Source organism: Peromyscus leucopus, chromosome 16_21 (genome assembly GCF_004664715.2).
Source record: "Peromyscus leucopus breed LL Stock chromosome 16_21, UCI_PerLeu_2.1, whole genome shotgun sequence".
Classification (NCBI taxonomy): domain Eukaryota; kingdom Metazoa; phylum Chordata; class Mammalia; order Rodentia; family Cricetidae; genus Peromyscus; species Peromyscus leucopus.
The window spans coordinates 34,984,563-35,011,971 of record NC_051084.1 but is presented as its reverse complement, the minus strand read 5'-3'; the positions used below and the strand labels follow the sequence as shown (position 1 = coordinate 35,011,971).

At 54.3% G+C, this 27,409-nt stretch overlaps 2 protein-coding genes across 6 annotated transcripts in view; one reads left to right on the top strand and one right to left on the bottom strand.

Moving 5' to 3' along the window:
* Cdh23 (cadherin related 23) overlaps nucleotides 1-23,529 on the top strand; it is a 382,909-nt gene extending 359,380 nt beyond the window's left edge. The window contains exons 44-69 of the mRNA XM_037199816.1: nucleotides 273-375; nucleotides 1,634-1,759; nucleotides 2,678-2,881; nucleotides 3,791-4,249; nucleotides 7,868-7,984; nucleotides 9,496-9,720; nucleotides 10,483-10,652; nucleotides 10,902-11,039; nucleotides 11,256-11,375; nucleotides 12,494-12,671; nucleotides 12,818-13,029; nucleotides 14,413-14,604; nucleotides 14,744-14,857; nucleotides 15,812-15,941; nucleotides 16,036-16,287; nucleotides 16,364-16,525; nucleotides 18,580-18,836; nucleotides 19,144-19,241; nucleotides 20,138-20,258; nucleotides 20,340-20,419; nucleotides 20,627-20,667; nucleotides 20,760-20,820; nucleotides 21,128-21,257; nucleotides 21,376-21,498; nucleotides 21,792-21,896; nucleotides 22,537-23,529. Of these exons, the coding sequence (XP_037055711.1) occupies nucleotides 273-375; nucleotides 1,634-1,759; nucleotides 2,678-2,881; nucleotides 3,791-4,249; nucleotides 7,868-7,984; nucleotides 9,496-9,720; nucleotides 10,483-10,652; nucleotides 10,902-11,039; nucleotides 11,256-11,375; nucleotides 12,494-12,671; nucleotides 12,818-13,029; nucleotides 14,413-14,604; nucleotides 14,744-14,857; nucleotides 15,812-15,941; nucleotides 16,036-16,287; nucleotides 16,364-16,525; nucleotides 18,580-18,836; nucleotides 19,144-19,241; nucleotides 20,138-20,258; nucleotides 20,340-20,419; nucleotides 20,627-20,667; nucleotides 20,760-20,820; nucleotides 21,128-21,257; nucleotides 21,376-21,498; nucleotides 21,792-21,896; nucleotides 22,537-22,863 (4,245 nt within the window). The 3' untranslated portion in view covers nucleotides 22,864-23,529. The remainder of the gene's footprint in view (nucleotides 1-272; nucleotides 376-1,633; nucleotides 1,760-2,677; nucleotides 2,882-3,790; nucleotides 4,250-7,867; nucleotides 7,985-9,495; nucleotides 9,721-10,482; nucleotides 10,653-10,901; nucleotides 11,040-11,255; nucleotides 11,376-12,493; nucleotides 12,672-12,817; nucleotides 13,030-14,412; nucleotides 14,605-14,743; nucleotides 14,858-15,811; nucleotides 15,942-16,035; nucleotides 16,288-16,363; nucleotides 16,526-18,579; nucleotides 18,837-19,143; nucleotides 19,242-20,137; nucleotides 20,259-20,339; nucleotides 20,420-20,626; nucleotides 20,668-20,759; nucleotides 20,821-21,127; nucleotides 21,258-21,375; nucleotides 21,499-21,791; nucleotides 21,897-22,536) is intronic.
* Nucleotides 23,530-23,680: 151 nt separating this feature from the next.
* LOC114704736 (prosaposin) overlaps nucleotides 23,681-27,409 on the bottom strand; it is a 29,977-nt gene continuing 26,248 nt past the window's right edge. For 3 of the 5 annotated variants that reach the window (XM_028886151.2, XM_028886152.2, XM_028886154.2), the window contains 6 exons: nucleotides 26,767-26,847; nucleotides 26,296-26,554; nucleotides 26,042-26,199; nucleotides 25,761-25,841; nucleotides 25,470-25,577; nucleotides 23,681-24,637 (listed from right to left, as the gene is read on the bottom strand). In XM_028886151.2, coding sequence (XP_028741984.1) covers nucleotides 24,602-24,637; nucleotides 25,470-25,577; nucleotides 25,761-25,841; nucleotides 26,042-26,199; nucleotides 26,296-26,554; nucleotides 26,767-26,847 — 723 coding nt within the window. In that variant the 3' untranslated portion in view covers nucleotides 23,681-24,601. The remainder of the gene's footprint in view (nucleotides 24,638-25,469; nucleotides 25,578-25,760; nucleotides 25,842-26,041; nucleotides 26,200-26,295; nucleotides 26,555-26,766; nucleotides 26,848-27,409) is intronic. The other 2 variants (XM_028886153.2, XM_028886155.2) reach the window with 1 other exon arrangement.

Here is a 27,409-nt window from a genome sequence, read left to right as displayed (position 1 = left end):
AGGCAGTGTAGTGTGGCTAAGTACCCCTCTCGCCCACACTGGCCCACAACCACACACTATTCCCATAAAAGAGTTAGGATTCCTGTTGATCAGGGTGGAAAGTGGAGACGGGGCCAATCGAGGGATAGTATCTTGCCACGATCACCCAGTGAGCAGCCAGCAAAGAAGACCCTTGAACTCTAGATCCCTGGGCTTTTTCAATCTCCCGTCTCTCACCATGGTCCCCTTCTACGGCGCAGCACTCGATCCTCCCCCTGTTCTGCCCATCACAGGATTTTGACTTACTGCTGGTCACTCTGGCCGACGAGAACGACAATCACCCCCTCTTCACTGAGGGCACATACCAGGCAGAGGTGATGGAGAACTCTCCTGCTGGTAAGGGCTGGGACCACCCGGCGGGGGGGTTCTTACTAGACAAGCAGAACCACTGGGGGCCGTGGATGCTGAGGATGTGCTGTGTGCCTGGTGTCAGAGCTGGACATAGAACCCAGGGGGTGCGGAAGGGTACCAGAGGGGAGGTGCAACTCCAAGGCTTGGGGACGAGGGCTGCTAAGGAGGCCACAGGTCTGTTTGAGAGAGATAAGAGTGGTCATTGGTATTGATTACCCTGGAGGGGGGGTGTGAAAGCAGCCTCGCTGTCCCTCACAGAGAGGAATCCAAGGTGAAAAGAATGCCCAGGACAGAGAGGAACCCACCTTTCCTGTTCCCGAGCCCTGTAGGGTAGAAACTCTAGGATTTGCCATCAGAAGTGAGGCGCAAAGATCCTGGCTAGTCAGCATAGCCCTTACCTCCTACACAGCACTAGTTAGCCTTGTCTCTTGTCTCCCTCTGATGCCTCCAGGAGGTTCTCTTACCCTGCTCTACCCGCGCGCCCCCCCCCCCGCCACCCTGAGTCCCCAGACCTTGATTTTGAATCAGAAAGTGATAAGTGAGATAGTACTATCTCTGAGTGGATGTCACCTCTGTGTGGACATGACTTTTAAATCTGCTGGTGTGCACATTCACGTATTCACCAGTGTGCCGCCACATCAAGGCATACGTGCGGAGTTACACGTGGGCACAGACACGTGTAGGCATGAGGGTGGCCCTGTGATATACTCATGGCAAGTGTGCCTACCCACAGAGACAGACAAGGGCACGACCAGGGGCATCCTAAGCTATGATGTGCTCTGTGTGCATGTAACCACTACCATGTCAACCCAGAGGCCCACACACTATGTGTGTGCGTATAGCCATGTACAGTCAGACCTTGTCATAGAGCAATGTCTACATGCATAAAGACAGACCAGACCCACACGTGGAGGGGATACCAGGGAGCCCCCTAGATCCTCCAGTGGAGTGGCCAGCCTCAAAGGCTGCTGGGAAGCAGGCATGGCTCCAGGCAGGCCGGCGGGGCTTGCTCACCACTCTTGTGTTTTCTCCCCAGCAGAGCTTTGAGGCCGCTCCCAGGCACCTGCGTTTAGTCTGCCAAGGCTGCCACAGGCCCGCCCCAGGGCCTCCCTACCCGCTCCCTGCCCACCTCCCCTCCTTCCCCTCTCATCCATTGTCAACCATGGTCATGGGGGATGTGGACAGGGAGGGGGGAGGGCGGGGGGCCAGGCTGGCCTGGGGTGACTCCTCTCCTCTGGCTTAGGGACACCCCTCACGGTGCTCAATGGGCCTATCCTGGCCCTGGATGCGGATGAGGATATATACGCCATAGTCACTTACCAGCTGCTGGGTGCCCACAGTGACCTCTTTGATATCAACAACAGCACCGGTGAGCACTCCGCTCTGGCTTAACAGTCAGCTCTGGGGTGGGACTGACCGGTTCTTGGGTCTAGGGCAGTGGTTTTCAACCTGTGGGTCGAGACCCCTTTGGTTGGGGGGAGGGTCAAATGACCCTTTCACGGGGGGGGGGGGGTCACCTAAGACCATCGGAAAACACAGATATTTGCATTACAATTCATAACAGTAGCAAAATTAGAGTTACGAAGTAGCAACAAAAATAATGTTATGGTTAGGGGGGTCGCCACGACAGGAGGAACTGTATGAAAGGGTCGCAGCAGTAGGAAGGTTAAGAACCATTGCTCTAGGGCTCCTCCTTAGAATGGGCCCAGGTTCTTATGAACCCTGTTCCTCATAGCCCACAGCCCACATTGCAACCGGATTAGGCCCCCAGAGTCCCAATGGGAAGACCCAAGAAGAAGCGTAGAGGCAACTTTAGGGACCTCTTGCTGCATAGACTCGTGGCCCCAGCAAACAGCCCTCACCCTCTCTCTGCATGTCCTATGTCCTGGCCAGAAACTCCCATTGACCGGCCAGAAATAGCCAAAGTACTGTTCCGATTCTCACACCAGACCAGCAGCTCCCCAGGAGCCAGGCCACAGCAATTTTGTCAGGACAGGAGGCCAGCCTAGTGACAGGGACATTCGGGAAGCATGTCTCCATGGAGCAGGTCAGTCCTCTGCCCTGGTCACTCTCGGCAGACAGGACCCCTGAGAACGGCAGAGGCCACCAAGGAGGGACAGCCATGGCAGACGTGGGTGCTCCCTGGAAGTGGGTAACTGAACTAAACCTTCAGGAAATGAAGTCACCGTGTCTTTCCTCTCTGTCCCTGCTGTGGTGGCTCTTCTCCTATTTACCCACCGTGTCCCTTACCCTATGCCTCTCCCTGGCTGGTGGTATCGGGTGCCAGGCGTGGTGACTGTGAGGTCTGGGGTCGTCATTGACCGGGAGGCCTTCTCACCCCCGCTCCTGGAGCTGCTGCTGCTGGCTGAGGATGTGGGACTACTCAACGGCACAGCCCACCTGCTCGTCACTATCCTGGATGACAATGATAACTGGCCCACCTTCAGCCCTGCTGCTTACACTGTCCACCTACTGGAGAACTGCCCACCAGGTAACAATGGTCAGGCCCCGGGCTCTGCTGATGCGCTGCCGGGAGCGGGTGGAGGCTAGAGGCTCAGGTGAACACAGAATTCTCTTCAGGGAAGAGAGTGCTGTCGTGGGAGAGAGTCAGGAGACTGGGTGCTCCTTCTCAGAACCTTCGTACACTGTGATGATCAAGCATGTTCCATCTACGTTCCTACATCTACTTATCATCACTGTTGTTATTTTGAGACAGGTTCTCAATATCCTAGCCCAGGATAGCCTGAAATGTAGCCCAGGCTGGCCTCAAACTCACTATATAGCCTAGGCTGGTCTCGAGCTCACAGTAGTCCTCCTGCCTCAGTCTCTCAAATGCTAGGGTTGCAAGTGGGATTATATGGTGATGGGATTATAAAATGATGCTCATTATAATCCAGTTTAGTGGAAGCAGGGGGGTAAGTTTGGTTCTAAACATTGCCTGGGACAATACGAACATTCTGAAGCATAAGGTCACCATTGTGGCATGTGCTGGCAAGATTGTAGTGAGGAGAGGCCTCTTTGGCATCATCAATAAAGGGTTCTGGGCCATGGAGAGATGACTCCAGGGATAAGAGTGCCTGCTGAGTAAACATGAAGATCTGAGTTCAAATCCCACACCCACAAACAACACTGGGTATGGATGTATGTGTGGGGGATGGAGACAGGATCACGGGGGCTTACCAGGTACCAGTCTAGTTCCAGGTTCAGTGAGAGACCCTGTCTCAAAGAAAACAAGGCAGAAATTGATGGAAGAAGATGCCTGGCATCCTTCCATGTGCGCATGGGCATGTATACCTATACACACATGTACACCTACACCCACGTACACACAATGAACAAACCGTCCTGGTTTCCTAGAGGAGGCCCAAATGCTCACCTGCGCCCCAACTTCTTCCCACAGGCTTCTCAGTCCTTCAAATCACAGCCACAGATGAGGACAGTGGCCTCAATGGGGAGCTGGTGTACCGCATAGAAGCCGGGGCTCAGGACCGCTTCCTCATCCATCCCGTCACCGGAGTCATCCGCGTTGGCAATGCCACCATTGACAGAGAAGAACAGGAGTCCTACAGGTTGACAGTGGTGGCCACCGACCGGGGCACCGTGCCCTTGTCAGGCACAGCCGTCGTCACCATCCTGATCGACGACATCAATGACTCCCGTCCGGAGTTCCTCAACCCCATCCAGACAGTGAGCGTGCTGGAGTCTGCAGAGCCAGGCACTGTCATAGCCAACGTCACTGCTGTCGACCTTGACCTTAACCCCAGACTGGAGTACCACATCCTCAGTATCGTGGCCAAGGATGACACTGACCGCCTGGTGCCTGACCAGGAAGATGCCTTCGCCGTGAATATCAATACAGGTATGAGGGTGGCCTCTAGCTCTGTAACACCCTCTCCTGACCCGGACCCAGAATCCGTGCCCCCCCCAACCCCCACCCTGGTCCCTCCCCTTCCTTTCTCTATCTTGGCCACCTCCTTTGTGCTGTTGTCTTTGCCTGACCCTTCTTCCTTTCCTGCTCCTCTGCTGCTTCCCTCTTGCCTCTGCCGTCCACCTCCCTTGACAGGCTACTCAGCCCTTTCTGGGTCCTTCACCCTCCAGCATCACGGCAACGCCCATCCTCCCCACCTTCATGCTGGCATTCGGTATTACAGAGGTTTAACATTTGCAATTCGAATGGAAGACAGTACTGACTCCTATTTCCTTAGCAAGGAGTTTTGGCCAAACACCTTGGGTTGGTGCATTTCAATTTTCTAGAAACTATGTCTGTACCCTTATGATCTTCCATTATCCTAGAAACAGAATCATGATTTTTATCTTTTGTGGGTTTATCCTGCTTACTATAGTTTTGACAGTTTACCGTTTCTCCCATAGGTGAGTGGTTTGGGTCCTCTGAGGAGTCAGGGAGGGGCATGAGTCTTACACGGAGTGTCATGAAAATTAGCGTGGTAATGACAAAAAATGCTAAAAATCATTCCTACTGAGAGAAATGCATAGCGAGGCCACGTGAGCGCCCCGTAGATAACTCGTCGACATCAGTGTATGTTGTCATGATGATAGTATGGGACACTGGGATTCGGGCACTGCAGTCGAGTCCAGACCGGGGTCCCCATCAGACAGCAGTCAACCCCAGAGTGCATTCAGAGCCCAGGACCTAGCAGCACAGAGGGTATAAAGTGATGCGTACACACCATGGGACACCAGACAGCAGTTGGCTGCTGGCCGGGCACACAGCAATGGACAGGGAGGGGTGTCTTCATTTTAAGTGCTTGCTAAAAAGGGTAAGAGAGAGAGCGAGAGAGATCACACATTCGCATAACCGTAAGGGACAAAATGATGCCCAGGAATCCTTTATTTGTCTTTGAGATGAGGGCTCATGCAGCCCAGGCTGGCCTCCAACTTGTAGTATGGACGAAAATGACCTAGAACTTTGATCCTCTTCCCGTTCCCTCTGCCTCCCAAGCAACGCCTGGGGTCAAAGAATGAGGGGGTCAGACCCAGGGCCTCCTGCATGCTGGGCCAGTACTCTACCACTGAGCCACACCCTCGGTCTCAGCACACGCATACTACATGCATGCCACATGCACACACTGCCCGAGAGGAGGGGCCTGAGGGAATGGGGGGGGGCAGAAGGAATGCCCACAGTCATAGCACACAGTGAACCAGTGTAGGATGAACCTCGCCTGTATTTTCAACCCAAAAGGAAAAAAAAAAGATAACCCATGAACCCTTGGGAGCAGTTGGTAGCATTGTGTGCTAGCCTAGGCCAGGTCAAGGGGGATCCCAGCTGGTCTGTCAGGACCATGAAGAGCCACCCCATCCCTGCTCCCCCGGATAGCTAGTGTGCTTCCCCAACTTTTCTCTTTCGTTCCCCGCTGCCTCCCACTGATGCTTCTCTCTTTTTCTTTCCAGTGTCTTCTCTGTCCACCTTCCTCGTGGCCCCCAGTCCCCCTTGCTCGGCTTTCCTACCCTCTTCTCCCCAGATCCTCCAGCCCCCTCTGCTCCTGAGCTGGGTCCTCACCCCACTTCCCTCCCCTCCCCCCCCTTCTCCCCATCTTCGCCCCCTCTTGTCCTGGCCCAGCTCTGAGTCCCACAGCCACCACCCCACCCACACCCGCCCCCGGGTCCCTCCTCACGGCACCCTGAACTAACCAATGTTAACCCTCTCTTTCTCCCTCACGGCTGACAGGCCTGCAGGTTTGAGCTCTGTCCTGTCACTTCCCACCTCATCTCCTCTCTGCTTCACCCCATTGCCCTCCTCCATGCCTCACACCCCAACCCTTCCTGCCCTGGGGGGGCCGGCCCAGGCCGTGCCCAGCCTTTGCAGACTGAACGCAGCTGCCCTCTCCCCAACCTCGCTCCCCAGCCCGGGGGGACTGGGAGCGAGAGTAGGAAGAGGAGGAGGAGGAGGAGGCGGCCACCCAGGGTAAGTGTCCACCCATGGCTGGGGACCTGTGGAGGACAGCAACCCAGCAGGGGGTCTGCCAGGGGGAAGGATAGCCTAAGACCCTGGTACCTAAGAGGGAGAAGGAGATCTTGGTCTAAGGCCAATGAGGGGGATCCCAGGAGGAGCCACCCAGACCCCAGCCAGCAGGGAGAAGAAAGGCCCCAGCAGACTGACCAACAGGTCTATCCAGCAAAACCAGAACTTCCAGAGAGATCCTCTCTGGCTTATGGAGCAGCCGGGGATTCTGGGAGTTATCAGGGGAGAGAAGGAATCTGTTGTCACCAACACAGACTGACATTTCTATCCTGTAATCGGAACCATGTCACATTCTACTTATTCGGGACAAAGGGGCATGCCTAGGGTCTCCAGCCTGTCCCTGGGTAGTTGTCCTGGTTCCAGAGGCCGGGAGATCTTCCTTGGAATATAAGCATTTGTAAAATTGTGACATAGAGCATAAAATTTACCTTTTTTTTTTCCTTCTGGTAATGGGTGTTGACCAGACCTTTTTCATGTATGCTAGGCAAGTGCTCCGTCACTAAACTGTATTCCTAGCCCCCATTTTAATTTTCTTTTAACTTTAAGACAGGGTCTCACTTAAGTTGGACTCCTGTTTCTCTTTTTTGAAAACTAATGACTGGATTTCTTAATTTGTTATTTAAATTTTTATGTTCTGTCCTGCACTGGTGGTTTGCCCGCTTTTGTATGGCTGTGCACCATGTGCATGCAATATCCATGGAGACCAGAAGAGGGCGTTGGATCCCCCGGAACTGGAGTTACAGATGGTTGTGAGCCACCATGTGGTTGCTGGGAATAAAACCCGGGTCCTCTAGAAGAGCAGCCAGTGCTCTTAACCACGGAGCCATCTCTCCAGCCTGCTCTTCCACTCTGTTAAGTAGCTGGGATTGCAGGCATGGAGCACCATGCTCAGGTCGGTTTAGTTTTCGAGACAGTCTTGCTTTGTAGCCCAGGCTGACCTTAAACTCACCAGCCTCCTGCCTCATCCTTGCTTGGCTGGGATTGAGGATGTGTGCTCCTGGCCTGGCTCACCTCGCCCAGTTTTTAGTATATTCTTCAGCAGTCCCGAGTAGATTCACACTGGTGTGGAATAGAAACATCATGTTGCTGTGTTTATTTTCAAAGATTACATAGCACTTTGTATCTGCCAGGCAAAGTTCTAAGTACTTCATTGATAGAATCAAAGTTCTAAGTAGAAAAGATTTTAAGATAGAATCTCATTTTATTTTTTCTGACTCCCTGGGGCTTCTGTGGTGGTGCTATGATTTCCCCCTTTTGTAAATGAGGAAAGCAGAGGTTGAACAGCCTGCCCAAGGTCACCAGCATCAGCTGAAGGGCAGAGGGATGGGTCCCAGCTTCTATGAATGGCTCTATATAGGTCATCCCAGCCGCAAGTCTCATGGTCCATCAGGGACTAGTACCCTCGCTCAGGATGGGGTGTGGTGGGGCAGGGGCTCTGAGAAGCCCAGACTTCATGGGGTTCCCCTCTAGCAGAATCTGACTTGGTCTGGCCCACAGGGTCCGTGATGGTGAAGTCTCCCTTGAACCGAGAGCTGGTTGCTACCTATGAGGTCACACTCTCGGTGATTGACAATGCCAGCGACCTCCCAGAGCGTTCCGTCAGTGTGCCAAATGGTAAGATTCCCTGCTGGTGTCTCTTACTGGTCACTCAGAGCCGTTCCAGGCCTGGGATGGGCTAAGAGCAAGTCCAGGCCTGGCTATAAGGAAGGAATCCCAGGCCTCAGCTGCCAGGCCCACTGAGGAGTCGGGCTACCTTAGGATAATGTCAACCACCTTGAGACTCAGGGTGACTGTGGCCCTAAATGTGTGGGATCTGCACCCTCAGACTCTGCGGGGGGAGAGAATCAGTAAAGCTGGGAGGGGAGGGTGTCAGAGTAATATTGGAATCCAGGGTGTGGCTAGAATAGGAGACAGGAACTGTCCCTCGGATAGTGATCTGATAGGAAGCCATGGGGTCGGGACAGGAAGCAAAGAGCAAAAGAAGGGCATTCAAGGCCACAGACCAGTGGGGCAGGCTCAGTGACAGAGAAGGGGACATGTGCTGGGAAGCTATCATGGGCTGGACTGGGTGTGCTAGGCAGTGGAAAGAATAGGGATGGGATGATCTCAAGTGGCTACTTCCAGAAGATACAGATAGTTGTTGGGGTGGCTTGGGCCTGGCAGACACTGGCTGCTTATCTTCACAGCTCAGAAGCCCAAGTATTTCAGAGGGAAGTGCGTATTTGTTTATCTCTTACGAGGCCTGAGATTTTAAGGTCACAGGCCCAGGCTGCTTCTGCTAAGGGGAACCAATCAGAGGGGCTAGAGAAGGCTGGATCAGAGGAATGGTCTGGGACCATCTTCATCGTAACTCTCAAAGTTTGTTGGGAGCCTGTGGCCCCGGAAAGAACAAGGGCTGCTTCGGAGCCGCCCAGCCCTTCGGTAGACTACAAGTCCCTCCTCTTACGGAAGAGTGATGTCAGCTCAGAGGGCAAGGTCACGGGTTCCAGTCCCAGAGTTGGGACAGATGCACGGGGGAGATAGAGCTCAGCTGAAGTTCTTGCCTTGTAAGCATGAGGACCTGAGTTTGATCCTAAGAACCCACGTAAAATTCCAGGCATTAGCCCGGCGGCAGTGGTGTGTGCCTTTAACCCCAGCACTTGGAAGGCAGAGGCAGGTAGATCTCTGAGTTTGAGGCCAGCCTGGTTTATAGAGTGAGTTCTAGGACAGCTTGGGCTACACCAGGAAACCCTGTCTTAAAAAAAAAAAAAAAAAAAAAAAAAAGGGCACAGTAACACATGCCTGTAATCAGACTGGGGAGTTGGAGACAGGAAGATCCCTGAACCGTTCCTGACCAATCAGTTTAGCCTACTTGGTGAGTTCCAGGCAAGTGATAGACCTGAGAAGAGCAATTGAGGTTGACTTCTGACCTCCACACACATGCATATACATATGCATATGTACTTATATGCACATGCACACACACACACACACACATCTCATACATATAAAACAGTGTGAGACATTGCTCTCCTCTGAGCTTGGAACCCCTAGGCTCTGAGGGAGAAGGAAGACCAGTAGAGCTTGGAGTGGGGGGCCGCAGGCATCAGGGTGGGACAGATATCTATCTCTGGTATTCACTCCAGCCAAGCTCACGGTCAACATCCTGGATGTCAATGACAACACACCCCAGTTCAAGCCCTTTGGGATCACCTACTACACAGAGCGGGTCCTGGAGGGGGCCACCCCGGGTACCACACTCATTGCCGTGGCCGCGGTTGACCCTGACAAGGGCCTCAACGGGCTGATCACCTACACCCTGCTGGACCTCACACCCCCAGGCTATGTCCAACTTGAAGACTCTTCTGCAGGTAGGTGGTAGACCCTCCCAGAGGGAGACTGGGGGGATATATAGCCATACCTGTTAGCCCCCAGGGGACTGTGGGGCTAATATCTAGTTGGGGCCTCACCCCATTCCCACCTGTGGTGGCCTTGGCCAGATTCAAGATGGTTAGCATGCCAGTCATTTTCCGACACATCCAGCAGAGGATAGAACTTTCTAGTCCTGGCTTGGACAGAAGCCCACAGATGACTGTTGGAACCCTAGAGAGAGCTGCTCTACCATTTCACCCACCCAAGCTCTTCTGAGCACATCCCCTTAGAAGTAGGGTCTTAGACACGGAGGTGTCTCAGGACGCCTTGGGGTCACTGATACTCATTCTTCGCTTTGATACTCATTCTTTTTTTGGTTTTTCGAGACAGGGTTTCTCTGTGTAGCTTTGCGCCTTTCCTGGAACTCGCTTTGGAGACCAGGCTGGCCTCGAACTCACAGAGATCCGCCTGCCTCTGCCTCCCGAGTGCTGGGATTAAAGGCGTGCGCCACCACCGCCCGGCTTGGATACTCATTCGTATTCATTGATATTCATTCTTAGAGCTTTCTTAGCTCTTCGTTGAGAAGGACAACTGACGGCAGTCCCTTCTCGACCTCTGTCCTGCTATGGGCAGTGCCTACCTCTTCACGGTTCTCGCAAAGAGCCCCTCCTCCCCCTCAGAGTCCCAGATCCTTCCCAAAATTTAGACAGCGCAGGGTGAAGGGTGGCCGCACCTCATCAGCGGGCGCCTCTGTGTCTCAGGGAAGGTCATTGCCAACCGGACCGTGGACTATGAAGAGGTGCACTGGCTTAACTTCACCGTGAGGGCCTCAGACAACGGGTCCCCACCCCGCGCAGCTGAGATCCCGGTCTACCTAGAAATCGTGGACATTAATGACAACAACCCCATTTTTGACCAGCTCTCCTACCAGGTGGGCGGCCAGACCAACACGAGGGTCAGGACCTGTACCTATTCCTTGGGGTTTTGGGTGTGCCTTCCACTCCTACTTGCCCCCCCACCCCCACCCCCACCCCTGCAAGCCCCTGGAATTCTGAGTGCATGAGCATCATGTTGCCCTGTGGCCCCACTGCACCAGGGAATTATTGAACAGGGTATAGGCTCCAGGGATGACTCTGCCCCCCCTTCTTCCCATCCCCCTCCCCCCTCTCTCTTTCTATAGGAGGCCGTTTTTGAGGATGTGGCTGTGGGCACAGTCATCCTGAGGGTCACAGCTACCGACGCTGACTCAGGCAACTTTGCCCTCATCGAATACAGCCTGGGGGATGGAGAGGGCAAGTTTGCCATCAACCCCAACACTGTAAGTAGGCAGTTATCGGAGTACATACTCTATGCCAGACCCAGGTCAGGTAGTTGACTGCAGCCTGGGCTAGACACTCCATCTCCGATAGAGGGAAATACTGGGGGACATAGTGGAGACTAGCGTTTTTATACAGAGCATCACCTCCAGACTCTGATAGCGGTCTGGCCATAACAGATGCTCAGTAAACATTGGCGACCCTCTTCTTCCAACTAGGGTGACATCTATGTGCTATCCTCTCTGGACCGGGAGAAGAAGGACCACTATATCCTAACTGCCTTGGCCAAAGACAACCCAGGGGATGTGGCCAGTAACCGTCGAGAAAACTCAGTGCAGGTGAGGGTTACCAGGCTGGGCCCAGGACAGGGAGCAGCAAGCCAAGTCCATAGAGAACAACTGTCCCAAGTGGGAACAGGCTCACCAGCCCCGTCAGGTGCCAAGAAAGAGATGAGAGGTTGGCTGGCTAGGAGAAACCTCTCATTCCCAAATGTTACATGAACAGCCAAGTATACCTAGATGTGACCCAGATGACACTTGTGTGTCTTCATGGCCCAGCACCTCAGGTGCCCAACAAAACAGTATGGCAACAAAAACTAACTGTAAACTAGCCATCTTCGCTTGTGGCTCCTTTTTGATGTATTTTTTCAGTTTTTTTGAGACAGACTCACTATGTACCTTCTGTTGGCCTCATACAAGAGGTCTTCCCTAGCTGGGCGGTGGTGGCACACTCCTTTAATCCCAGCACTCGGGAGGCAGAGCCAGGCGGATCTCTGTGAGTTCGAGGCCAGCCTGGGCTACCAAGTGAGTCCCAGGAAAGGCACAAAGCTACACAGAGAAACCCTGTCTCAAAAAACAAAAACTAAAAACAAAACAAACAAACAAACAAAAAAAAAAAAAAAAAAAGAGGCCTTCCCTGCCTCAGCCTTGGAGATGCTACTATACCAGGTTCTTATGTATCCCAGGGCAGCTTCAAACTCTTGTAGCTGAAGGTGACCTTGAACTCGTGATCCTCCTGCCTCTACCTCCCAAGGGCTAGGATGATAGCATGCACAGCCATGCCTGGTGTATGACATGCTGGAGACTGAGCCCAGAGCCTCATGCGTGTTAGCTACAAAGAGATCGGCACTCTATCAACTGAGTTATAACCCCCCAGCCTAAGACCCTGGCTCAAAAAGTAAATAATACAGATGGGTGTGGTGGCGCATGCCTTTAATCCCACCGCTTGAGAGGCAGAGGCAAGAGGAACTCTGTGAGTTCAAGGCCAGCCTGGTCTACATAGCAAATTCCAGAACAGCCCATAATGACACTGTCTCAAAATATAAATTAATTTACTAATTAAATGGCAGTACCTTCCACCAAAGGTGGTCCCCTGCCGGTCCCTCCTCGACTCCACCTTACCCTTGTGTGACGGGGCTTCCTGAGGCAGCCCTTTCCCTGTCTTGCAATCTCCCCAGGTGGTGATCCAAGTACTTGATGTCAATGACTGCCGGCCTCAGTTCTCCAAACCGCAGTTCAGCACAAGTGTGTATGAGAATGAACCAGCAGGCACCTCAGTCATCACCATGCTGGCCACTGACCAGGATGAAGGCTCCAATGGGCAGCTGACCTATTCTCTCGAGGGCCCAGGAATGGGTATATGACCTTCCCTGGCTGCCCAGGGGGGTTTAAAGGGTGGGGAGGGGCAGGCTGCCATGTCTACAGCCCTAGGTCAAGAGGAGGAAGAGGGGACAGGAAGGCTGTCTCAGCCAAGCTCTTTCCTTGCTCTTTCCCACTGCCAGAGGCTTTCTTCGTGGACATGGACTCAGGCCTGGTGACCACGCAGCGGCCACTGCAGTCTTATGAGAGGTTCAACCTGACTGTAGTGGCCACGGATGGTGGGGAGCCCCCGCTCTGGGGCACCACCATGCTTCTGGTGGAGGTCATCGATGTCAATGACAACCGCCCTGTCTTTGTGCGCCCACCCAATGGTACCATCCTGCACATCAAAGAGGTATTCCTGATCCCGGGGCCACTGCTCAGTGACACTCAGTTCCCACATGCAGCCTCATCCTGCATTCACCATCTGGCAGAGTTAGAAGGGCCCCATTGTGAGAGTGGAAACTGAGGCCACACAAGGGAGAGCAGGCTTGCCCAGTGCCACACAGAAAAGATCTTGAGGGATGGGTAGCCCTGTAGGTGGTGCTAAGAAAAGATCTAGGCTCAAGTGTAACTCTCTGGCTACTCAGGCAAATGACGTCGAGCGAGTGGCTTCTCCGAGTCTTGTTTTCATCTGAGAATGCGACTAATAATAGCACACACATCATCTCTTGCTCATAGACTCTACCAAGGAGTATCTGGTCTTCTACCACCCACTTCCCCCAGACATAGTTCAAAATAAACACAAGGCCCTTCCATCTGTCTGCTGGCCCTGTTGATGCCAAAATGCACAGCTTGAGTTCTCTTGGTCTAATTTGCCATCCAATTAGGGGAAATGCCCTGTCTTCTGCTCTTCTTCTACCCGAAGGCACCCGGGAGATCCCTGGTGGTACAGTTGGGACAGCTCTGTCTTGCCCTTCCTTTGCCCCGCAAACTCAAGCAAACCCCACATCTCAGAACACCAATGCCGAGACCATCTTGTCAATCTGTCTGCTTTTGGAGGTCCTGTAGGAGAAGACCAAGGCTAAACTCTGGGGACTCCTGGGCCTAGTGTCGTACCTGCAGTGATACAGTGCTCCTTTTTGCTTTGCCCACTAGGGAACTCACAGTGGCCTAACCCCCTCAAATGACCCTGCAGACTTGGGGCACATACTTCGCCCTCAGCTTCATCTTATGCTAATGGTGTTCTTCCCTTACTCTAATTTTTTAACTCAATCTCATTTAAATTCATATACTCCGGTCAACTGCTTCAAATCTTTGTGTGTGTGTGTGAGAGAGAGAGGAAATGAGACATACATTAATAATAATCTAATTCTTTTCCACACCAAAGGCTCCATTTGCTAAGTTTTCCCTTCAAGAGCTTTGTATTTGGGGAGATCCATGTCTCCTGAACAGCCAGCATTTATAAAGTAATCTGTCATCCCACTTTTTATTAATTAGATGACTCTGCCATTCGGCGCTTCTACTCATTGTGAACAGTGAGCGAACAATGAAGCCAGGCTGAGCTGAGAGTTTTCTAACCGTCAATCTCGTTCTTGCTGGGGCATCCTTAGGGCGGGGCCAGCATATGATGACAGTTGGGTTTCTTCCGTGTCATAGACGAAACTTAAAGGAATGCAGGCACTTGAGGCTTGGAGAAATGGGGGCCTTGGCTGAGGGAACAAGGGATATAAGAGCTCATCGGGGCACGGCTCTGAGGTTTTTCATGCCCAGGTGTCCCCTCCCATGACCCCCACAGGAGATCCCTCTACGCTCCAACGTGTATGAGGTCTATGCCACTGACAAGGACGAAGGCCTCAACGGGGCAGTGCGGTATAGCTTCCTAAAGACGGCAGGCAACCGTGACTGGGAATACTTCACCATCGACCCAGTTAGTGGCCTCATCCAGACAGCTCAGCGCCTGGACCGCGAGAAGCAAGCAGTGTACAGTGTAAGGGGAGAGGCGGGGTGAGGCTATGTGGATTGCTCCTGGACCACTTCTGGGGGATTTGTTCCACTGAGCTTCCTAAGGGCCCTAAGCCAACCTCCAACCCCATCTTTCCCCTCTGACTGGGCTCCTTCACCTCCAGCTCATCTTGGTGGCCAGCGACCTGGGCCAGCCAGTACCGTACGAGACGATGCAGCCATTGCAGGTGGCCCTGGAAGACATCGATGACAACGAACCCCTCTTTGTGAGGCCTCCTGTGAGCTCACCCATCCCCTGCGCCAGTGACACCCCCACAGGGACTCACCACCTGTGAACCCACGCATGCGCATACTCTGCCCCGATACACATCCGGTTATCACACAGTGAGCCTCCGTCTACGGTCGCTGATTACAGGAACAGCGCTTCCCCTAAACAGCCAGGGCGGAATTCAGAGTTGGGCGATTGCAAGGCCTCATGCAATGATCCAAAAAGCAGGCAGAAATGCCCAATACCTTTGCATTTGTATGCACATATAGGCATGTTCATCATATATGTGTGCATACACACAGCATGAAAATTGACTCTGGAGTCTTGAGGCAAAACTTAGACAAAATTGAACAACATAACTGAAGGGTCTTGGGGTGGCTTCTGTAGTGTGTGTGCGTATACACACACACACACACACATATACACACACACACACATACACACATATACACACATACATACACACACATACACATATACACACACACATACATATACACACACATACATACACACACATACATACACACACACACACACACATATACACACACACACATACACACATATACACACATACATACACACACACATATACACACACACATACATATACACACATACATACACACACATACATATACACACACACACACACACATACATACATACACACACATATATATACATACATATACACACACACATATATATATATATATACATACATCTATATGGGTGGGATGTCCCATAGAGGCTGTGTGCATGCATGTAAGAGTGCGCTTGTTGGGACATGCACTTAGACCCTGGGGATAAATCAGAGGTTAAGCCTATCCTCATGGGAGTTATAGTAGTTTTCCTTGCTCTCTAGGCAACGAAGTCCTCAGACCCACAAAGTAGGTACCAAAGATCCTCTGGCCAGAGCTGAAGCTTGTGCCTCCCGTAACTACTTCCTCTCCTACAGAAGGGGAGTCCCCAGTACCAGCTGCTGACCGTGCCTGAACACTCACCCCGTGGCACCCTTGTGGGCAACGTGACAGGTGCCGTGGACGCAGACGAGGGTCCCAATGCCATCGTGTACTACTTCATTGCAGGTGGGGGTCAATGGAGCCAGCGCCCCACCTGCCCTGGGTTTGGAGAGGACTCTGAGTGCCCTTCCCACTCACCCTGTGCCCCGTCCACCCACAGCTGGTAATGAGGACAAGAACTTCCACCTGCAGCCTGACGGGCGCCTGCTGGTGCTCAGAGACCTGGATCGGGAAAAGGAAGCCATCTTCTCCTTCATCGTCAAAGCGTCCAGCAATCGCAGCTGGACCCCTCCCCGAGGACCCTCCCCAGCCCTCGACCTGCTGACTGACCTCACCCTGCAGGAGGTGCGCGTTGTGCTGGAGGACATCAACGACCAGCCGCCGCGCTTCACCAAGGCTGAGTACACCGCAGGTGCAGGGACCAGCCGGGGCCTGGGGGCGGGGGTGGCTCCTCCCCTGACATTTACGTGGCCCGCCTGTCCCCACAGGAGTGGCCACCGACGCCAAGGTGGGCTCGGAGTTGATCCAGGTGCTGGCCCTGGATGCAGACATTGGCAACAACAGCCTGGTCTTCTATGGCATCCTGGCTATCCACTACTTCCGGGCCCTTGCCAACGACTCTGAGGACGTGGGCCAGGTCTTCACCATGGGTAGGAGTCCCTGTCACTGCATGGACGTCAGTCCTGAGATGGAGTCTGTGTGAGCATAAGACCTGGGTGTCCATCCACGTCAGCCCTTCGGTTCGCCCACCCAGTTTGTGCTGTTCTTCCTGTTCTCTACCTATCCGCCTCTTCATCTATACACGTATTCTTTCTCTATGTGTGGGGGGAGGGGCGCATTTTTATCTATTTCATGGAGGGAGATGCATGCCCACAGCACTCCTGTAGAGAAGTTAGAAGACGACAACATGGAGGAATGGGTTCTCTCCTTCACCGTGTGAGCCCCAGGGGTGAAGAGCAGGTCATCAGGTTTGGCGGCAAGAGCCTTTACCCCCTGAGCCATCTCGCCGGCCTTGTTTTATTTATTTATTTTTTAAACAGCGGGGTCTTGTGTAGCCCAGCTGGCTTCAAGATCTCTGTCGAGGCAAGAACAGTTTTGAGCCGCCACACACAGTGGCGCACGTCTTTAATCCTAGCACTCAGGAGGCAGAGGCAGACAGAGCTTTGTGAGCTTGAAGCCAATCTGGTCTACCTGTTGAGTTCCAGGACAGCCAAGGCCATATAGTGAGACCCCGAGTGCCTGATCCTCCTGCCTCCGCCTCCCAAGTACTGGGGTCACACTCATATGCCACCACACTCAATTTGTAGAGTGCTAGGCCGAAACCTAGAGCTTCGTGCACACCGGGCAAACGCTCTATCAACTGAGCTACATCCAAGTCCTCTTTGGTGTTTCTCATCTTCTTTTCCACTCATTCACCTACCATCCATTCCTCCCTCTGTTGTCCACCCCCTCCCCAGTCCACAATGCCCCCCATCTTTGCATTTTGCACCCCTTCTCTTATATGTCAGGCATTGGGCAAGGCACTGGGGAGCTAGCAACCTCGCTCTGAATGCACACGCTGCTTGAGCCTGGGCAAGACACTCTGGAGCAGGGCCTCCAAGGTGCCCATTACTCTCCACCCCACACAGGCTCCGCATCTGTGTGTCAGTCTTGACTGCCAGGAAGACTGGGCCTGATATCCAAGGTTCCCAGGTCTTCCTTCTAGTCCCTGCTTCTGGCCTCATAGCCCCCTACCATTCATACGGCTCTATATTCAGACAAGCCAAATGGCCTTGGCCAGTCTATTCCATCCACCCCTAGGCTACCGACCCCTCTGCCTTTACACTTCGTTAATGCCATTCCAACCTCCATCTTGCCTGATATGCCTCCCTTGTCCTTCAAGGTCTAGTTCAGATCCCACCTGCTCGAGTTAATATAGCCAGACTCTAGCCCCTTCTTTGAACCCAGGCCTTGGCTGTGATGGACAAGCAGCACCATTGAGCTTTGATCCCAGCCCTAGATGCTCTTACTTTAATAAACCAGGTCGCAGAGGAGCTGGAGTGCTTGCCACCAGATAGACAGGGGCAGGGTTTGAATCCATGTCTGTCTGTCTTAGAGTCATCTGGGCTGTGCTAAAGACACAGTCTCCATGTGTCTCTCTGTATTTGTGAAATTCTGAAGTACCTAGGTGCCTAGGGCAGTGTTTCTCAACCTGAGGGTCAAAACCCCTTTGGGGGTCAAACAACCCTTTCATAGGGGTCGCCTAAGACCATCTGCATATCAGATATTTAATTATGATTCATAACAGTAGCAAAACTACAGTTATGAAGTAGCAAATGAAATAATTTCATGGTTGGGGGTCACCACAGCATGAGGAACTGTATTAAAGGGTCACAGCGTTAGGAAGGCTGAGAACCGCTGCTCTAGTGCATGGGTAAAAACATGGATCTCGGAAATGGTAATCGCACCCTGCCATCTTTGGAGAGGATATCCTGCAGTCATTTCATTTAAAATACAGCGTTTAAATAAAACCTTGGAGCAACCATTAAAAATACGGGGATTTCAGCCAGGCATGGTGGCATACGCCCGTAACCCCAGTACTCAGGGTGGGAGGGGAGTGAAGAAATATGACCTCTTCCAAGGTTGTGGGGATGGGGGGGGGGCGGGCAGGATTCAGCCTTAGTGTGTGGCGCCTGAGCTATGCCACCCCTGGACTCGTTCACAGGGAGTGTAGATGGCATCCTCCGCACCTTTGACCTCTTCATGGCCTACAGTCCTGGCTATTTTGTGGTAGACATCGTGGCCCGAGACCTGGCCGGCCACAATGATACCGCCATCATCGGCATTTACATCCTGAGGGATGACCAGCGTGTTAAGATAGTCATCAATGAGATCCCCGACCGTGTGCGAGGCTTTGAGGAGGAGTTCATTCGCCTGCTCTCCAATATCACAGGCGCCATTGTCAACACCGATGATGTGCAGGTGCCCTGGGGCCCGAGGACGGGGCCAGTGGGGAGAGAAGGGGCAGATGAGGCACCTCCTTAGTCACTTAAAGCTACATGGCTTTGAGGGAAGGCCCCAGGTCTGTGGCCCTCCATTTCCTTATCCATAAATAAGGCTGATAATGAAAGAGCCCCGTGTGGAAGCTAGTGGACAGATCAGGGAGATTTGGGAGTGACAGATCTCATCAGATACACTGGATGGTGCTCCTGCCAGATGCCTGCCCACCCCATCCCACCCCATCCCATCCCTGTGCAAGCTCTACCCCACAAACCCCCTTCTCCCCTAGTTCCATGTGGACAAGAAGGGGCGGGTGAACTTTGCGCAGACAGAGCTGCTCATTCACGTGGTGAACCGGGACACAAACCGCATCCTCGACGTGGACAGGTAGGTGTGGGGGTCCGTGTCTGGCCTGACTGCCTGTTTTGAGGGATAGGAACCCCGAAAGGAGACACAAACTTTACTATCGGCCCCAGTGCGTGGTCAGAGCCGGGGGAGAATACGAGGTACCAGGAGCTATGCTCATCTCACTGTCTTAGGGTTTCTATGGCTGGGCAGAGACACCATGACCACGGCAGCCCTTATAAAGGAAAACATTTAAGTGGGGCTGGCTTACAGGTCAGAGCTTTAGCCCATTATTGTCAGAGTGGGAAGCCTGGCGGCACACAGGCAGACATGGTGCTGGAGAGGTAGCTGCGAGTTCTACATCCAAATCCACAGGTAGCGGAAGAGAGACACTGGGCCTCGGCTTGAGCATCTAAAACCTCAATGCCCACCCCTACTCAGTGACATATTTCCTCGAACAAGGCCACACCTACTCCAAGAAGGCCACACCCCCTAATAGTACTGCTTCCTAATGACCAAGCATTCAATTTGATGAGCTTATTTTTATTTTATTTTATTTTTTCCGGAGCCGAGGACCGAACCCAGGGCCTTGCGCTTGCTAGGCAAGCGCTCTACCACTGAGCTAAATCCCCAACCCCTTGATGAGCTTATTGATGCCATTCCTATTCCAACCACCGCACACTCCTTGTCTATAAAAAGTGTCGATTTGTTTGGGGCCCACCAGGACCTTGGACACAAGCCTGGGGGACCCTGTAAGATGCTAGGTTCTCCCAGCTAGGTGGCTTTTCTCTTGCAAAGCTTCAGGGCAGAATGTGAACACTGGGGCTCCTGGCAGGAGCAGAGCACGCTGCCCCACCCCACCACCCCCCAGGCTGGAGGGTGGCTTCTGGAGGCGGTGGGTGGCTGAGGTGGAGCAGAGACCCACGGCCCTTGTGCAGGGTCATCCAGATGATCGATGAGAACAAGGAACAGCTGCGGAACCTCTTCCGGAACTACAATGTCCTGGACGTGCAGCCTGCCATCTCTGTCCGACTGCCCGAGGACATGTCTGCCCTGCAGGTACCCTGGCTGTGCCAGTCTCTATGGTCTGGGTTGTGCCCCTGGACCCACCTGCTAATGGCTGGCCTGCTGTCTCCACAGATGGCCATCATTGTCCTAGCCATCCTTCTCTTCTTGGCTGCCATGCTCTTCGTGCTCATGAACTGGTACTACAGGACCGTGTGAGTGACCCTACCCCTGGCCTGAACCAGAATGGCCAAGGTCTCCTGGTCAGCAGGCACCAAGGCAGGCAGGGCCAAAGACCAGAGATGGCAAGACAGCTTCCCTTATGGGACTGACTCTCCCCCTCTTCCCTCCTCCCCTTTGCCCCTCCTCTCCTTCTTTCTCCATCCCTTCCTCTTCCTCCTCCTCTCTCTCTCTCTCTCCAGACACAAGAGGAAGCTCAAGGCCATTGTGGCTGGTTCTGCGGGTGAGTAAAGGCTGTTGGGGGCCAGGGTCAGGCAGCCGGGAGCTCCTACTGGTTGTACCCTTTTCCTCCTCACTCAAATCCTCTCCCTGCAGGGAACCGTGGCTTCATTGACATCATGGACATGCCTAATACCAACAAATACTCCTTTGACGGGTGTGTGGGCTCCTCAAGTCTGCAGATCCCCTTTGGAGATTCCTGCAGTACTCAAACTAGTGAGAAGTATCTAGAGCAGCCACTGGCTGAAACATGGAGCGTGGGCACCCCCTAGTGGGCCAGTCGCCTCTCTGCACTCTCAGAAGTGTGCGGTCCGGGTCCTGGTTACAAAGGGGGCATAAGGGAGTGAGCGGGTGAGGGCAGGATTCCTCTGTAGACCTGCCGAAGGCATTATAGGGAATAGGCAGGTCTTCGAGGCAAGGCTGTGAAGGCATTTTGCCCACCCTATCCCACTCCCCAACCGCAGAGCCAACCCTGTGTGGCTGGACCCTTTCTGCCGGAACCTGGAGCTGGCTGCACAGGCTGAGCACGAGGATGATCTGCCCGAGAACCTGAGTGAGATTGCAGATCTGTGGAACAGCCCCACCCGCACCCACGTGAGCCAGGGGAGAAGCCTGTGGACAGGCTGGAGCCCTTGGAGGGTGGTCCCTCCTGCGGTCTGCATGCACGACGACGTCACCCTCTCTGCTCCAGCCAATGTTCCCTCTTCCCCAGGGAACTTTTGGGCGTGAGCCAGCAGCAGTCAAGCCTGATGACGACCGATACCTGCGTGCAGCCATCCAGGAATACGACAACATTGCCAAGCTGGGCCAGATCATTCGAGAGGGGCCTATTAAGGTGAGCGCTCCCTCCCCGGCGGGGCTCTGCACCCAGACCCTGTCTGAACTTGAACTCAAGGATGCAGGGAGATGGAAAACTAGGTTTATCAGGACTGAAGGGAATTGGGGGAAGTAGGACTAATGAGCCCTGTGGTGTCTTAGAGGCCATCCGGCTGGCCGGTGGTCAGGCTCTCCTCCCATCCTCTGCTCTAGGACGGGATACCTGTGCGCCCCTCACTGCCGGGGGAGTGTGTGCCAAGGGGTAGGGCAGGCGCCAGCCTACGTGGAGAGTTAACCCTCTCCTTCCCTCAGGGCTCGTTGCTGAAGGTGGTCCTGGAGGATTACCTGCGGCTCAAAAAACTCTTTGCACAGCGGATGGTGCAAAAAGCCTCCTCCTGCCATTCCTCCATCTCCGAGGTAGTGAGGTAGCCTCGGGAGCGGGGGACCTGTGTGCCAGTGTGCCGTGCCCCAGTCCTGGGGATGCTGCTTCTCTCACACTCTCGGCCACCCCGTCACTGGGGAGTTCCTCTAGCTCCTCTCCTCTTCCTCCCTCTCTCAGCTAGCGGCCAAGCCCAAAGGCTACAGGAGGCTCCGGGAATTCAGAAAGGAGGTTGTGCTGTCTGGACTCTGGGGGGCGGGTCTGTCCGTCCAAGGACCCCAAGCCACCTTCTAAGGGGCCTTCACTTTAAGAAATGAGTCAGGAAAGCCTAGCAGGCCTACATTGGCTATTCCAGCAGCCAGAAATGGAGAGTTCCACTGTCTTCCCCTAAAGCCGATTTTTACCTGAGTATATGTATGGGGACAGAAAGCCTCCAGCGGAGCCCATGTGCTCCTCCCAGGGAGGTTCTACCTGGCCATTCTTACTATCACGTGGTGACCCTTTTAATATCCAGCCTCTGCCCTCCATCCGAGGAGGCTGGCAGGCCTGCTGGGTAGATCCATTAGATGAGATAGGGACGCAACGGTCACAGCCAGTGTGGTTCTGGGGTCGTCTACTCAAACCCCAGGCCCAGCCCTCTGTAGTTCCTGAGCTCTAAGGGTATACCACCTTTTGCAGCTGATCCACACTGAGCTGGATGAGGAGCCCGGGGACCACAGCCCAGGCCAGGGCAGCCTCCGTTTCCGCCACAAGCCACCCATGGAGCTCAAGGGGCCGGACGGCATCCACATGGTTCACGGCAGCACGGGCACCCTGCTGGCCACTGACCTCAACAGCTTGCCGGAGGATGACCAGAAGGGGCTGGACCGCTCCCTGGAGACCCTGACGGCCTCGGAGGCCATGGCCTTTGAGCGCAACGCCCGCACAGAGTCCGCCAAGTCCACGCCTCTGCACAAGCTTCGAGATGTGATCATGGAGAGCCCCCTGGAAATCACAGAGCTGTGATGTCAAGCCTCGCTGCTGAGCAGCCCACCCCAGGACCCTCCAGGGCAGGAGCATGGCCAACTCTCTGCCCAGGCCTGCCTTTGGGAGCGGCCTCGGGCTAGCCCTGGCAGCCCACGCGGCTGTTCAGATCGGCCTCCTACCAGATACTGGTTCAGCGTCTGATCTCTACCTTCATAAAATTGGTTATTTTTTTAAGAAAACTTAACTTAAAAAATGCTAAGTGTCTAAGGACAAGGTAAGGAGGGTCACTGGGGGGAGCCCCCAGAGACTGAGGACCAGCTCGGCCCCTCCCCCTGCCACCACAACGGAGCAGAGGCCCAGCACAGGACTGACGACTCTTCTGGCACACCCCTGCCTCAGTTCAAGTCCCATTGAACTTAAGCCTGCTGGATACCCCGGCGGCTCCCTGCCCCTACACACACACACACACAAGGTTGATGTCGGCAACCAAGCGTCCGTCCCATCTCCCCGTCTTCTTGACGTGTTAGTTGAGAGACATGACTGATGTTCCCTTGGGTTTCGAATGTAGAGTGTTCGTGTGTATTCCTTTTCTAAATTAAGTTATTCCCTCAAGATCTCCTCCAGGTTTTGTTTAACTGATGATACTCAATGAAAGTTTCTGGAATGCTCTGTTTAAAAAGAAAAGCAACTCCCATGGAACCAGCACTATCCTGACTCTGGTGACCTCTGAGGTTCTGGGGGGGTGATGGGAGGAGCCTCTGGGCCAGGAGGGGCCTCTAGGAACACGAAGGGGCAGTGGACGCAGAACCCACATGCATGCCTCTGCCTGAGGTTGTCGAAGAAACACAAGCCCAGATCTGGTTAACAGAACTTTATTAAGTCACAGAAACTTTAGTGCAAAACAAATTAAAATCTAGGTCCATTTAGCTGCACATGCCCATCCTGCTGGCTGTCTCCTGGAGGCACAAGAAAAGCTTCATCTCAACAGACCAGCCAGGGTTCCAGACACCTACTCTACACAGAGACCCCAGTGCGTCACCCGCTGCCAGGCAGATGCTTCATCCGTAAGGGGAAAGGGCAGGTCAACAAGAGTTACAAGGCAGGAAAAGGGGCGCGCAGGGCCCTGACAGCCAGGCAGGCAACACTGTTCGTGGGCCTCACAACCACCAAAGGCCAGGCCCACGTGGCATGGGCAAGTTACATTCAGAAGTTTCCCCTCCCCACCCTAGCCCACAGAACCCCAAAGAAGGCAGACATGGGGACACAGGAAAGCAGAGCGCAAGGCTGGCCTAGAGGGCAGCATCCCAAGCAAGCCACGGGCAGGTGCTTCTGAAATCTCTGTACTGTGACCATGGCAATCCCATCATCCTAAAGACCTGATTATTCTGTGCTTCGAATCAATCCATAGAAAACTCCTTGGTACCACAGGAAGGTGAGCCGCTCCCTCTTCAAAGGAGGAGGCGGCCACAGAAGCCCCCCACCCCCCCGTACACCAAGTCAGGGCTCAGAAGACGTCCCTGCCCTCTGGCTCGCCACCCCCTCCAGCAGGTGGGGTGAAAGGGCGGGCAGCTGGAGGGCCGACGCCCTGAATGTCCTCATCCTTCCAGCAGAAAGGGGACACCGACAGGGGCTATCAGCACCTCTTACACGACGGCGATGCTACAAGATGTGGGGGAGGGGAAGGGAGGGGAGGGGTCCTACTTAGAAGGAAGTCAAGAAGATCTGTGTTCATTATCCTAGACCCACAAGTAGGCTGCAACTTCGGCAAGCTGGAAAACTAGTTCCACACGTGGCGTTTGCAATGGTCGACCGCCTGGGAGGAGAAAAGGAGACAGGTTAGGCCGCACACCACAAACATGCATGGTCACGTGCACGTCAGCATCACCCCAGAATGTGACCTTATTTTGTTCAAGTCACAGATGCTGAGAACCCAAGACACCATCCAAACAGGACCTGTGGCCCTCGGAGCTTTGAGAGCTCTTAAAATACGGGCCCGGAACCAGAGAGGCATAGCCCCTTGAGATCCTGTGGGAGCACCCCGGAGGCAGGACTCGAGAGCATTCACCCACTGTCAGTGGGTCCCTAGGTCCTGTTGCTTGACCAAAAAAAAAAAAAACCAAAACTTCAGGCCAACCAGCATGGGCTCATGAGGGGCAGCCTCCGGCCCACATGCCATCCATGGGGTGTGATAGCAGTGGCCCAGGCTGATTAATCTCCCCTGACGAGGAACCAAAGTTGAAGGATTATTTATCAGAGGCCAGGTTCAATGCCTGACTGGGGAAAGCCAGTTCCCCTCACCCCCGCCCTGCGGGCTGCTAAAAAAAAACACCTTTGGGGTACCCTTGAGTCAAGGCTCGTGCTCTAGGTCCCATGAGGACTTGTGCATAGGCCCCGGGTCCGACAGGTTTGGGACAATCCCTAGTGATCGTGTGAGAAACGGTGCTAGGGGACAGAGATGGCTCAGTGGGTAAGCACACGCCATGCAAGCCTAACACGCGGAGTTTGATCCCCAGGACCCACGCACACCATGTCCAGCATGGCCCCGCGTCTCATCCCTTGACAAAGAGCACAGTTAGGGCCGAGGCTCTCCTATTTCCACGGGGCCATCCCCAGGCGTGCTGCAGAAGGCCGTCTAGGACACTCACATTGCACCGGGCTGCAGTCTCCATGTTCTGGCACCAGTAGCTGGGGCCCCAGACACACTTCTCAGTTCCCAGCAGCAGCTTAGCGGCAGAAGGGCAAGCCCCGATTTTCTGTATCAGAGAGGACAAGAGAAGGGGAAGGTGAGCTGCCCAGCCCAGGGAGCCCCTCAGAGCGGGAGATTGAAGGATTCCCAGAATCTGACAGCAGCCTGGCTGCCCTGCTCCCCGACCCCACCCCAGCCCGCTAGACCACATCCATGCTGTGACACGGCCCGGGCACCTGGCGAGACTCACCGAGCACACAAAGGAAGGGTCCATCACTTGCACAAGGATTTCCACCAGCACGGGCTCATATTCGGCCACAAAGTCGTCACACTGCCAAGGCAAGGACACAGGGTGTGGCTTTCGGTTGTAGCCGCATAGCCAGACATTCCAGAACTCGGGGTCTGTCTGGGGGCTGACCTCACTAGCCTTTCCCATGGCTCCCCGGGCTGCCTCCCAGCCTGGAGCACAGGGGACCCCCTGCACCCTTCCCCCGGGGACAGACATGGAGCAGCGAGCAGCCAGGTCCATACCTCCTTCTGGTAGGGGTCAGGCAGAAAACTGCAGCCCTTCTCAAGTGCGGCCAGGATCTCCTCCTTGGTGCTGTTCTTCTCCAGGTTGTGTTCCAGATAGGTGACCAGTTTCTTGCACACCTCACAGAAGCCCCCCGTCTTCTGAGGCACGTGCGCTGCTACACAGAGGACCCGGGGCTCAGTGCCGGCGGGCCCCTCCCCGACCTGAGGACGGCCCTCTTGCGGCCCCTCCCCTCTGGCCGTGTTGGACTTACCGCGCAAGGCAGGCTGCCTGGGCTGTTCGGGCTGCTTCGGTACCGCGGGCACGATGCGCAAGGCCGGCTGCTCAAGCATCTCCGCGGAATCGGGGCTGCCGGAGCAGAGGTGGACCAGGCCACACAAGCCTGGGCTCACCTGATGGAAAAGGATGTCCAGCAGGGAGGGGCCGAACGTTTCCACCATCTCGGTGCACTTGGTCGAAGCAGGAGGGGGGAGCAGTGTGCACGCTGTGCCCACAGCTTTAATGATTAGTGCCTGGGACGGGTGGAAGGATCTTATCAGATGGAGCTAGACAGGGAGAGCAGGAGATCCTAGACCCACCAGGGGACGGGCCAACGGGGGGGGGGGTGCCAGAGCCCTCCCTCCTGGGTACTGGGGTGTGCATCTGTCAGGAGACCATGCCCCAGGGGCACCTTCTGACTCTGGAATACAGAGAGGGGGCGTCCCCGTGCAAGGAGGCGGCATACCTCAGTGTTCTTGTTCATAATTAGTTCGGACAACTTATTCATCACAAACTGGCAAGCCTGGCAGAAGATGATGTTCTGGGCCTGTGAAGGGCGAAAGGAGAATGTTTTCAGGCTGGGACCTGACCCCCCCAGGCACGCTCCTGCCACAGAATGGCAGACAGGACAGGACAGGAACCTCAGGCCACTGCCTGCCCGCCCACTGCAATGCGATGGTGACTTCTTCAGTGCGACCCCCTAACTACAGGGTGGAAGGCCATCCCTTTCCTCAACCTTCTTTCTAGGACCCCCTCTACCCCCAAACCACCCTAGTTTCCATGCTCCGGGAAGTAGAGAGCGGTTCCTTCCTGGAACAGCTGTTCCCCTGGACGGTTTTCATCACTTTGCTATCTATCCTGTAGAGGTAGACGGCAGTGCAGAACAGATCTGATACCTGCCTGCTGGGACGTCCGTGTCTGCTCGGGAAACCTCATCACCACCTGAAGCCGCTGCTCAGAATCCACCTCCGGGAAGGTGGTGCTGGCAGGGAGCCTCTCTCTACCTGCCGTGTCTCCTCTCTGCTGTCTGTCCAACAGGCCCTTAGAGTGCAGTGTATTCCAAAGACTAGAATCCTTAATTCAAACAACTGCCTTCTCTCCGTGAAATG